The 12524-nt window shown below is 40.1% G+C and overlaps 1 protein-coding gene across 2 annotated transcripts; it reads left to right on the forward strand.

Annotated features, from left to right (window-relative positions):
* Nucleotides 1–396: 396 nt before the first annotated feature.
* Nucleotides 397–11562, forward strand: LOC124253008 (isatin hydrolase-like). 2 transcript variants are annotated; one of them, XM_046686724.1, is made up of 3 exons: nucleotides 397–580; nucleotides 6376–6563; nucleotides 10739–11562. In XM_046686724.1, exons 2-3 carry the CDS (start codon nucleotides 6400–6402, stop codon nucleotides 11403–11405), a joined length of 831 nt encoding a protein of 276 aa, XP_046542680.1. In that variant the 5' UTR covers nucleotides 397–580; nucleotides 6376–6399; the 3' UTR covers nucleotides 11406–11562. The 2 variants fall into 2 exon arrangements, with proteins under 2 accessions (XP_046542680.1, XP_046542681.1); XM_046686725.1 differs by lacking the exon at nucleotides 397–580 and adding an exon at nucleotides 3588–3638.
* The last annotated feature ends 962 nt before the right edge of the window (nucleotides 11563–12524 follow it).

Raw genomic sequence — 12524 nt, forward strand, 5'->3', positions numbered from 1 at the left:
GATCAACAACGATACGTGTCCAACCAGAAATTTAAGAGTGAGTGAGTATGGTTTTACGCCGAATTGCAATATTCCAGCAATATCACGGCGGGGGACACCAGGAATGGGCTTTACACATTGTAGCCATGTGGGGAATCGAACCCGGGTTTTCAGCGTGACGAGCGGACGCTTTAACCATTAGACTACCCCACCACCCCAGAAATTTAAGATGCATATATGAAACAGACTAGGCTGGTGAAAGTGACGGTTTAACCGATTCTATATTTCCATGAATAAAATTCTCTGTAATTATTCTGGCACATACGACACGCAGCGCGTCCTTGACTCTTGTCCCTTGTGCTGCGGAGACCTCCCTCCATATATATTCATCTGACAGTTGGTACTCCCTTGAAACTCCGCCGACAACACCCAGCCGGTCCTACCTCGCCGCACGTACATGGCTGGAACTAAGCGTCAACCCTGCATTGTACGTCGGTGCCGCATCAATACAGGGCGGAATTAGCTGTTGCAGTGTCCGGGTAGTGACGCCTTCAACACCCACCTCGCACCTACGTCCGCAGCTGACAAACAACGTCATCAGGTATGTGAACTGCACGTGAATGTATTCTGACAGAGAGTGATAACCAGGAATATAGGACATGCCTTTCTCCAACAAAAACTCGATTCTATCTTAGGCTTATACACTGACACTGAAATGAGCAATGCCGTAACTCCCTGTTATGTAACTCCCTGTTATGTAAGTCGGCGTTAAGAATGGCAGTGGTTTTGCGCTAGGCGTATCTGAACTCAAGACGGGCGTCTGCTAAGGTACTAAAGCTTTTTCTACGAATAGAATAGTGTCTCATTATTGACAGAAGATCTACGATTAAAGCGAAAGTATGTAAGCTTCAATTTTGGAAGGTCTACGATTTGTGCATGTTAATTAACGTACGGAGTTTCTACTGTTAAATGGTAGAGTCCATGTGTGCACGATGACGGACGTTCAACAGGAGGTTCCCAATGTAGGAGGTGACACGCCCTCTATTTATAAACACGACCTTTCGAACTTGTTTGTAACTCATGTGAACTTACTCTGTGACGAGGGAGTCAACATGTTGTGAAACCGTTGGTAGCCTGACAGCGATCAGATAGCGTGTGTACATCAGTGCCCTCCGTCTGGAGAGGGCACACTGAACAATAGCTCGGGTATTTGTTGACCTGGATTCCCATGCTTCAGCGTGAACGATTACAGCGTTTAAGTCTGAGTTCAGAATTTTTATAGGATTCTTGGTGATATAAGGATGTTGGGTATAGTTTATGATACTCTATAAGTATTATTTTGCAATTGTTCAAGTATTTGTGTTCAGACAGTGATGTAGATAGAGAATCTCACCCAAGTGTCTTCTGATATCAATTATATCAACACGAGTTGACAAACTACAAATATTTTTACTTTTATGAGCGTGTGTTGATATCAGAAGACACGAGGGTGAGATTCTCTTTATCATAAGAAATAACTCTTCCTTAGTTTTCAATAAAAAAATGTACATCTCTGAACACGCTTCTGCCATTAGACTTGCAGTGCAGCGATGTCATAGCATTGTGATGTCATCAAGTTCATGACGTCATAGCATTCTCAGGGCATTGTACAAAATCTGCTGTCAAAACAATATACTAGGAGACATCGTTTGATCTAACACAAGCTATATCTCCATGCTATTGGGGACCGGTGTGAGCTACATATCTCCCCGTATATGTTAACCCACGAAGGGAACATAAGATAGTACGGATTTAACTCTACAGTATATGTACTCATGACATAGCACAGGTCATGGGTGTGCCATATATTTGAGAATCCCCGTGTGTTCACCGGCCATGACCTCGCCATTGACAATAATTTCTGATAAACAGATTCAGACCGACGCCACGCAGCTGGAGTTGTGCTGAGTGCAGCATTAAATAACAATGCCTTTGATAGCTATCTCATGAATCAGCTACATCTGATGACAAACTGATACCCGTATGTTTCCCGTAAGCGCAGAGTCATTTCAATATTTGGAATGTCGCTATATAAAAATGTTATTTATCACAACATTACACAGGGGGATGTGTATGCGTTGGTGGATGGAGTGGGAAGGACGGCGTTGTGTGTGTGTGTGTGTGTGTGTGTGTGTGCGTGCGTGCGTGCTTGGCACCATTGGTCATGCACAATTTGCATCACAAGTCTTCAAGTAGATTGGACACCACCTACACTTCCCATCATGTGCCAGTTTCTGTGCAATTCAGTTTTTATTGGTCTGTGGATGGATTCCAGACTGTCGTCCCTCAATAAACCAAGAAGCACACGTTCACACACTGAACTGGCTATCTGGTTCTGGTTTAATGCAATGTTGGTTAATGAAGTTGATGCAGATGTTCAAGTCCTCGTATGTCAGCAGTATCCCCTTGGTTCGTGCGTTTCAGCACAGAGGGAAGCTTCTGGCTATCTGCCCACACCGTCATGCTGGGATATAACAGAAAAACTGTGAAACGTTGTGATAAACAACACCGTCAGCCACTCAAACTCTGCAGTGGAGGAATGTGAGCATTTATAAACATAAACAGCCAACGAGGTATGTGTGACCACAGGAAAACTGTCACGAGTGAAAATGTCGATGATAGGTTTTGCCTTATCAAGGTATACCAAGTAGGTTCTTCTGTTTCGCCCCTGCTATCAGTTTTAACACATTGATTTAAAGATAAACTCTGATCTCGTAATACAGTTTTGCAAGGTGACTTTCTTGTCTCCAGTCGCTCTAGACTCCATTACAAAGAACACCTTCAGTCTGTTTGGTTCAATTTGTTATTTTTAATTGACCAATTAGAAGTAACATCTCAGTGACATCTCATCTGATGAAGCGGGGCTTCACTTGGATACATTGCTTTTGAAATATCGTCAGCCTCTACTGTAGATACATAAGGATGTATGCAAAGATATCGTAATGGTTCAAATTTAAAACAAGTATCTTTAGTGAGAAGTGCATACCAGCTGTTGTTGGGCTCAAAAAATACGTTTATGAAGAATGTTTGTAATTCCTTTCTTTAAAGAATTTTATCGAAATAATTTTCAAATTCTACGTATCTCAATAATATGAAACCTGGCACGATATTTTTGCAGTAACTTTTCATAAAGTATATGCATTCTAAATTTCAATCTTATATTCTAAAATGACATCATAAAAATATATGAAACTTTCCGGCGATTAGCTTTAACGATCCTCGAAAGTTGATTACTCCCCCGTGCTGTGATTTTTGCAGGTCAACAAGAATGACGTCTGTTTTCGATATTTTCACGTTCTCGATAATATCTTTTCAAAAATTTGCAAATAGTAGAAGGATGGATGCCCAATACTCTTGAAACCTCGGCTGATCTATATCCATCATTTATCATATTGATAATGGCCTGTTTTGTGTCATTACTCTCTTTTCCGTGTTCGGACATGGTTGTTATTGTTTATGTCTCACAGCGAAGCAGACGAAAAATCAACTTCCGGAATTGCGTACACGAAAGTGGATGACGGGAAGTGATATCAACTATAAAAGAGGGGGAAAACCTGACGCTACCAAGAGATGCGACGCGGAATAAAAACGTCTTCAAATTCATCGCTTACCACTGATCGGTAAAAATTGAAACAATTTTGGCACATGAGTGTATCTGGCAGTTCACCTCCGTCAAAGATATTAGCAGGGGAAGGGTAACTGAATTTTTTTATTTTTTTATTTTTTTCAAAAATTCCCATCACAATTTTATAAAAACCGTGAACACAACCACATGTTCGGTATCTATAAATAGATTGTAAACAATTGCGCGTGGTGCCTTTACTTATAGTTATCCGTTGGAGTTGTTCAAATTTAGTTAAATCAATAATCTGAAAACATGGGTTTCTATCATTTAATGAATTAAAAGAATGGTAAATAAAAAGCAGAAAATATTCCCCGTCTACTACTTCGTGCACTTATTTGTCTGTATATAATTAATGTAAACAAATCAATCACAGCATAACCTATTTGATCTTATTTTGAAATCTGGAAAAGGTAATTGGGCTTGTAAACAGTATGTTTCCATGGACGTATCTGGGCATACCCAGAAGACACCATCCTAAAATGAAACTGAATATAAGGAAATCCATTTTTTATTCATCCTTTCCATGTTATTTTTCTGTATGTACTTGTTGTGGAATCCTAATTTACATACAAACTCCCACAGTACTGGACTTCATGAACTGCCAGCATTTATGTACAGGTATGTCACAGCACCAGAACACACAGAAGATCCAAGATGCAGTCTGCACCTGCACACTGACCCATCTTCCAGAAATAGAAAACCTGTGATGCAAAATCTTTGAACAGAGGATCCACAGTTATCAAAACAATAACTAGCATTGAAATAGAATGTTACACAAAATACAAATAAATTATTTTTTCATCTGATGTTTTACTACTAAGTACTAGTGTAAATAAGGTGCAAAGAATATATCCTATGTTCAAAGCTTTTTGTCAATACAATTACATTAATTGACATTAATGATAATCTTTGTTTTATTAGATCTGAGACCATATCCCTAGAGGACATTACACTGATTTTGATCTATTTCCTTTTCTGAGATTCTTACTAGTGTCATAAAAATGATAGTAAAGTTAATTCAAAATTTGGTAAAAGTCATAACAATGGTTTAGGAAAACACACATGAAAATGTCCTGAAGCCTTCACCCCCTACAAACCAGTGTGCAATTTAATATGAAGATTATTTTCCAAATAACCATCAACAAACCTTAAAATAATTTTTCCAAAACCAACATCTTAATAAACACTAGCTTTGGCTCAGTCTTCAAATATTAGTAACCTCCTAAAAAACCCTGATGATTTATAAGAAGAATTACATCAAATCTGGGTTAAATATATGTTTCAATATTTATTCCTTTACATGAAAAGTCAACTGAGATTTTTGTAAGTTATTCTGTTCCTGGACTGGATAATGCCTGACCAGGGTGTGACCAAAACGTAGCCTTTGCTTTTTCAAATTCTCTGGATGTTGAAATAACTTTAATGAGTTATAATACTAGCAATCACTTCCAGAATCATCTTCTTAGTAAATATATTATTTAAAAAAACATCTAAAAACAGGAGCCAGGAAACTTAGTTAATACGAAGTGATTGTCCTGCCATCATATGTATAGTGTTTGTTGCCTAGTTCTACCTAAAAAACATATAAATCTGATATGTCAATCAATTAAATAATCATTTATAATTCATTAGATTATTATTTATTATCAGTTTGCAATTCCGACTTCAAAAACATGTCATTGTGAATTGATATTAAACGGTCAGATGGCGCCCTTCGGCAACACATGCAAGTCAAAGTCAAAGGCAAGTCAAAGAGTTCACCTCGACAAACACTTCCTGTTGTAGGACGTCCTTCGTCATGTAACTTGTGACATGTGACATCACTGAATCGGGTTGCCGGAATGTTGCTTAAATAGGGGGTTGCTGACTAGTGGAAAGTTGAAGTCGCCCCTCTTGTGGATAGTTTATTGTCACTCGTTATGCATAGATGAGGCAGTATCGTTGGTCATCTTCAGGGGGGTAATCTGTGGAAGCCTGCACAGGAGGGTAATTCTATGGAAGCCTCTTCAGGAGGGTAATTCTGTGGGAGCCTCTTCAGGAGGGTAATTCTGTGGGAGCCTCTTCAGGAGGGTAATTCTGTGGGAGCCTCTTCAGGAGGGTAATTCTGTGGAAGCCTCTTCAGGGGGTAATTCTGTGGGAGCCTCTTCAGGAGGGTAATTCTGTGGAAGCCTCTTCAGGAGGGTATTTCTGTGGAAGCCTCTTCAGGAGGGTAATTCTGTGGGAGCCTCTTCTGGAGGGTAATTCTGTGGAACCCTCTTCAGAGGGTAATTCTGTGGAAGCCTCTTCTAGAGGGTAATTCTGTGGAAGCCTGTACAGGAGGGTAATTCTGTGGAACCCTCTTCAGGAGGTAATTCTGTGGGAGCCTCTTCAGGAGGGTAATTCTGTGGAACCCTCTTCAGGAGGGTAATTCTGTGGAAACCTCTTCAGGAGGGTAATTCTGTGGAAGCCTCTTCAGGAGGGTAATTCTGTGGGAGCCTCTTCAGGAGGGTAATTCTGTGGAAGCCTCTTCAGGAGGGTAATTCCATGTCACCATGTTTAGTGACAAATGACCAACGGATCAAGGAAAGAATATTCATTAATGCGACATTACCCCCAGGTTCCCATATTCACTACATATAGCGAGTGTACACTTTCGCGACCTGAGCATGCAGTAGCGGATGTTCCTCAGAACCATCAGTACAGGTGTACCTAGGTCTGTATATATATGTATCTTCCACTTCTTGCTGTTTCAGGTTTCAACTTGTGTTGGTGTAAACATGAGAGCCTTCTGTGCCATTCTAAGCACTTGCCTCTGCCTCTGTCTCGCTGAGGATGAGATAATTGATCTCACTCACACATTCGGGAAGAGGACGATCTACTGGCCGGGAAATCCACCGTTTAACTTTTCCAACGTCTTCCGGTCACCGTTTGGTGTGGCTTCGTAAGTAGCGTGTGAGTGGAAGAGTCAACTGGGTGTCGGTATGTTGTGACAGGAAACTAATGCAGGCCAAGACTGGTATCACAGTGATACCCATGTTTTCCATTACAATGGGGGAAATAGTTAATCTGAAGTCTTGTAAGCATCCTATTTTCATTTCCATTCCTGGAATTGCGTATCAAAACTTACAAATATACGATTTGTTGATAACAACATGAAATTCATGTTTCTTCATTTTATTCCTGAGTCTTAAGTTTCCAACATTAGATTGACTGTACCAAATAGAAAGAACTTAATTACGTATATGGCAATCATGTTCCCTACATTAAGTATATGGCTATCATGTTCCTACATTAAGTATATAGCTAAGTATCATGTTCCCTACATTAAGTATATGGCTATCATGTTCCCTAAATTAAGTATATGGCTATCATGTTCCCTACATTAAGTATATGGCTATCTATCATGTTCCCTAAATTAAGTATATGGCTATCATGTTCCCTACATTAAGTATATGGCTATCATGTTCCCTACATTAAGTATATGGCTATCATGTTCCCTACATTAAGTATATGGCTATCATGTTCCCATAATTAAGTATATGGCTATCATCATGTTCCCTACATTAAGTATATGGCTATCATGTTCCCTACATTAAGTATATGGCTATCATGTTCCCTACATTAAGTATATGGCTATCATGTTCCCTACATTAAGTATATGGCTATCATGTTCCCTACATTAAGTATATGGCTATCATGTTCCCTACATTAAGTATATGGCTATCATGTTCCCTACATTAAGTATATGGCTATCATGTTCCCTTAATTAAGTATATGGCTAAGTATCATGTTCCCTACATTAAGTATATGGCTATCATGTTCCCTACATTAAGTATGTGGCTATCATGTTCCCTACATTAAGTATATGGCTATGGCTATCATGTGGCTATCATCCCCTACATTAAGTATATGGCTATCATGTTCCCTATTAAGTATTGGCTATCATGTTCCCTTCATTAAGTATATGGCTATCATGTTCCTTAAGCATTATATGGCTATCATGTTCCCTTACATTAAGTATATGGCTATCATGTTCCCTACATTAGTATATGGCTGGCTATCATGTTCCCTAAATTAAGTATGTGGCTATCATGTTCCCTACATTAAGTATGTGGCTATCATGTTCCCTACATTAAGTATATGGCTATCATGTTCCCTACATTAAGTATATGGCTATCATGTTCCCCTTACATTAAGTATGTGGCTATCATGTTCCTACATTAAGTATGCTGGCATCATGTTCCCTACATTAAGTATATGGCTATCATGTTCCCTAAATTAAGTATATGGCTATCATGTTCCCTACATTAAGTATATGGCTATCATGTTCCCTACATTAAGTATATGGCTATCATGTTCCCTAATTAAGTATATGGCTATCATGTTCCCTACATTAAGTATATGGCTATCATGTTCCCTATATTAAGAATATGGCTATCATGTTCCCTACATTTACACATCGACTACATAATGGCATATATACTGAACATCATTGAAAACGCACCACCTGTAAATTTTGAAATATGGAGTGAAAATGAACGTTGGAAATGTTGTTAATAACACAAAAGACAATAAATAATGCTGTACAGTTAAAGAACGGATTGCCCGAACACAACATGGAACACATCACATGACAACATCAAATTCATGCACAACACACACGAAAAGCACAAATTGCATGCGTAAAACATGCTGATTAGGGGTATAAATGACCGTCGGCAAATAACCGTTCTCATTTTAGCTGTACCTTCGCAAGTAAAGTTAATTTTGCAATGCCAAAATTGTCACCAGGGGAACGAGAACGGGCGTTGGGCATGTTGCAGGTTGGCACATCAAGCAGGATTATTGCCAGAGGATTTGGTTGCCATCATTCCACCATCATAAGACTTGCCAACTGGTACCAACAAACAGGAACCACCAGGGACCGCCAACGTCGCCAAGATCGAGGCCAGGCCATATTCGTGTTACCACCTAATGGTTAAAGCGTTGGCACGTGTTACCACGCCGCGCCAAGATCGAGACATTGTTCGGTGCCATATTCGGGATCGTACGTTGCCGGCTGTCCAAGGCCGACGTGGTTTGATCAGTGCTTTCACCGTCCTACGCCGTCTCCGTCCGGCAGGATTACGGTGTCGACGCCCTTATGTTGGACCCATCCTGACTGATAGACATCGCCGTGAACGCCAACGATGGGCTGAACAGCATCGTTTGTGGTTGTTACGACGTTGGCATGGTGTTGTGTTCTCCGACGAGTCACGTTTTCACTTGCAAAATGCTGACGGGCGTCTACGGGTATGGCGTCGACGGGGAGAACGTTACCATCAGGACTGTGTTGTGCAAACAGATCGGTGGGATGGAGGAAGCATTATGGTGTGGGGAAGGATCAGTTATCATCACAAAAACCGCTCTGGTAGTTTGTCGTGGCAGAGTATATGCCCTTTACTACCGTGACACCATTCTTCGAAACAACGTCGTTCCCTTCTTTAACCAACATCAAGATCTGCACACATTCCAGCAGGACAATGCTCGAGCGCACATCGCACGTATTGCAACACAGTTTCTGGCAAACAACAACATTCCTCTACTTCCATGGCCTGCATTGTCACCAGATTTGTCTCCCATTGAACACTTGTGGGATTACATCGGCCAACGCCTCTCACGTCGCCCACAGATCAACAACCTTGGGAAACTTGAGTATGCCTTGCATCAAGACATTATTCAGAGACTCATCGGTTCAATGAGGAGACATTGCACAGCTTGTGTTGCTGCTAACGGTGGTCATACACGTTACTGACTTCCCAATTTGACTCCATCTTTCTTTCATGGTCAGCTGAATTAAACCTTCACTGTTTTGCTGGATTGGTTCTTGTTTCTTTTGTCTTTACCAATCATTGGACTACAAAAGTATGTAAAATTTACACCGATTGCTCATTTATGCTCTTGGAAATCCAAGCTAATACAGGTGGTGCGTGTTCAGTGATGTTCAGTATATATTGGACAATGTAAATTGCAGCACAAACTTGAATCTTACACAAATACAATGTGCAAAACCAATATCTAATTGCACTGAATAAACATGAAGCTTAATATTTCAAATATCTTTCATACCAACTTTAAGCCAAAAGAATACTTGTGAACAAAATTTGATGTCAAAGTCAAAAACAGCCATAAAACCTAAATTATGAAAAATTACAAATTCCTCCTTATGAATTGTCAAATAAGGGAATACATTTGGCTTACCATTACTTTAGACCTCACAAGATTCTAGCCTAAGTCCAACATGTGCATGCAGCACAAACCACATGGTGATTCTGAACACCCCAATTTGAAGTTATCTCCCTTTTTATTAAGGTTGACATAAAATTAGCACCTCTTCAAAAATTCAAAACTATGAAATAGAAATAGACCTTTTAACCATTACTACTAATTAATAGTAGTGGAAATATTATTAACTAAATTGTTTACTTCCTTAACCAATTGAGCCATTTTAACTGAAATAAATGGAAATCAACATTTTGACCATTACACGACACTAAAGCCTTTTCTATAATCTGCAATAGTAGTCCATAGTAGTGCCCACCTGTGGCACTCGTCACATACCAATGTTAAGGCATAAAATTTGGTAATTGCCAAACCAGTCAGGTAGTATTTTTCGAAATGTTCAGCGTTAAGTATAGCGTGATCAGATTTTACCAAATGGAAGATTTCACCATTGTATTAAATGGTCCATGGTCTCCAACTGAAGGCGAACGATTGCACATTGAATAAACCAAACTTTTAAAAATTTGTAACACTTGGATTACGAGGGGCGTTCAAAAAGTGGTCATCCTCACCTAGAAAATGATTCAAATAGAGCTATTTTTATGTTTTATTTTTCTACATGATATCTTGGACCATGAAGCAAATTGGTTTTGCTATGTTCCAGCTTCACGATCGTATTTTGTTTGACTATTTATCTTGGTAAACCCCCTAATGTGGAATATTGGTTACTGCAGCGTTGAACAGCATTAGCTCTCTCACTAACCCTACCCTAATCCAATTTAGAACTAAGATCTGTTTTAAAAAAAGAGGTTACTTATTAAATGTCTTGATGTCATTTGTATTTGTGTTATACAGAGTAGAAGCCAATGCCTTCGAGACAGCCGAGCACAGTGGGACTCACATGGATGCTCCAAGACACTTTTGTCCAGAAGGAAAACGTATGCATGAGCTGGTCATGGATCGGTTGTCGGGGCCTGGGGTCGTCATCGACGTCAGGAAACAGTCAGAAGACAATCTCGATTTCCAAGTCACCGAGCAGACTTTCAGAGATTGGGAGGAAGAACATGGCACCATTCCAGACGGAGCTATCGTACTTTTCAACTTTGGCTGGGACAAGTTTTGGCCCAATAGAAAGCAGGTCTTCAATACCGAAGATGTCATGAATCCATCCACGTTCCACTATCCTGGTTTAAGTCCCAATGGGACAAAGTGGCTGACGAGCAACCGCAAAGTACACGCGGTTGGGGGTGACACTCCATCTCCTGACTATGGTCAATCCAGTTTATTCGAGACACACGTGATCTTGTTGTGTGATAATGGGATCGTAATCCTGGAGAATGTAGCAAATCTAAACAGTATGCCAGCTACTGGAACAAAGGTATACATTGGCGCCCTGAAGCTGGAGAATGGCAGTGGAACACCAGTCAGACTATTCGCTGTTCCTATGTCAAGTGCCTCTGTGACCAGGTGTTCTATGTTGCTGTTGGCATTGACTTTACTGTTTGCTGAAAGACTTTACTGAATGCGTCGTCCCACACTCACAGCAATATCTGATGTTCCATGTATCATGCCATTGTGATTGTTTGTACTATTCGGCTATTTGTTGTGCCTGCAGGAGCATCTTAATTTAAGGCTCCAATCGTTCGAAATTCATACCGCGCTGCTCAGTGTTCCATATCAAGTGTGTGTGTTCTATTCAGCATTTAGTGGTCTATTGATGGTATCAACACCTTCACAGAGGCTTCATGTTGTTTGATACATACAGCACTGCTCGGTGTTCCATATCAAGTGTATTTGTTCTATTTATCTAGAATCAACTATCTCTGGTATTAATAGCCTTATATAATGCACTGTATCTCCACGGGTCTTTTAGAAAAGGGTCCCTCTGCATATTGATATAATGTAGACATTAACACTTTCCAAATAGAGTCAAATAAACTATAACACACACTCACATCTGCGTTCTCATGAATAAAAGACAACCCGCAAGCATCACCTTCAGGTGTTGCTCTGTAACTGACGTGTCGTAGAATTGGCGCTATTAATTTAGTATGTAATTAAATTAACGAAACCGAATCAGAAATTAGTTATTCAATCATTAATCTTGACCCAGAAATGCAAAACCCCGAGAAATAAAATATATTAACACGAATATTTTACGTTCCATTCCACTTCTCCTATCAGATGTTAGTTCACAGCAACAACAGAAAGAGGCTGAGTAAGGGAAATCCATTTTTTAACGGAGAATACCTGCCTCGTCAAACCCAGGTGGCAGAGATGGTGAAATAAAATGTGATGTAAGTTGACTTCGGACAGATACCATGTGTATTTTTCTTGCACACCAACGTGTAACCTCGCCTAGTGGTTTTACGCTGCTTTTAGTAATAGTACAGCAATATCCCGGCAGGGGGACACCAGAAAAAGGTCTTCTCACATTGTACCCTTATACCAATAATGGTGGAAGAGTAAGGTGTGCTTATAATCTGGTTTGAGTCATACAAGTTGCATGCTGACTCCGAGAACGGGTGTCTAGGTACGTTCTTACACATGTGTCCAAGAGCGTTCGTTGTGGTACTCTCGGATGGTAGTTCAAGAGGCGGAAGACAAATGTCAGCAGTGTAGTTGAAGACAGCAGCAGCCA

Source organism: Haliotis rubra, unplaced genomic scaffold (assembly GCF_003918875.1).
Source record: "Haliotis rubra isolate DU_JTF1 unplaced genomic scaffold, ASM391887v1 Scf53, whole genome shotgun sequence".
NCBI classification, from domain to species: Eukaryota; Metazoa; Mollusca; class Gastropoda; order Lepetellida; family Haliotidae; genus Haliotis; species Haliotis rubra.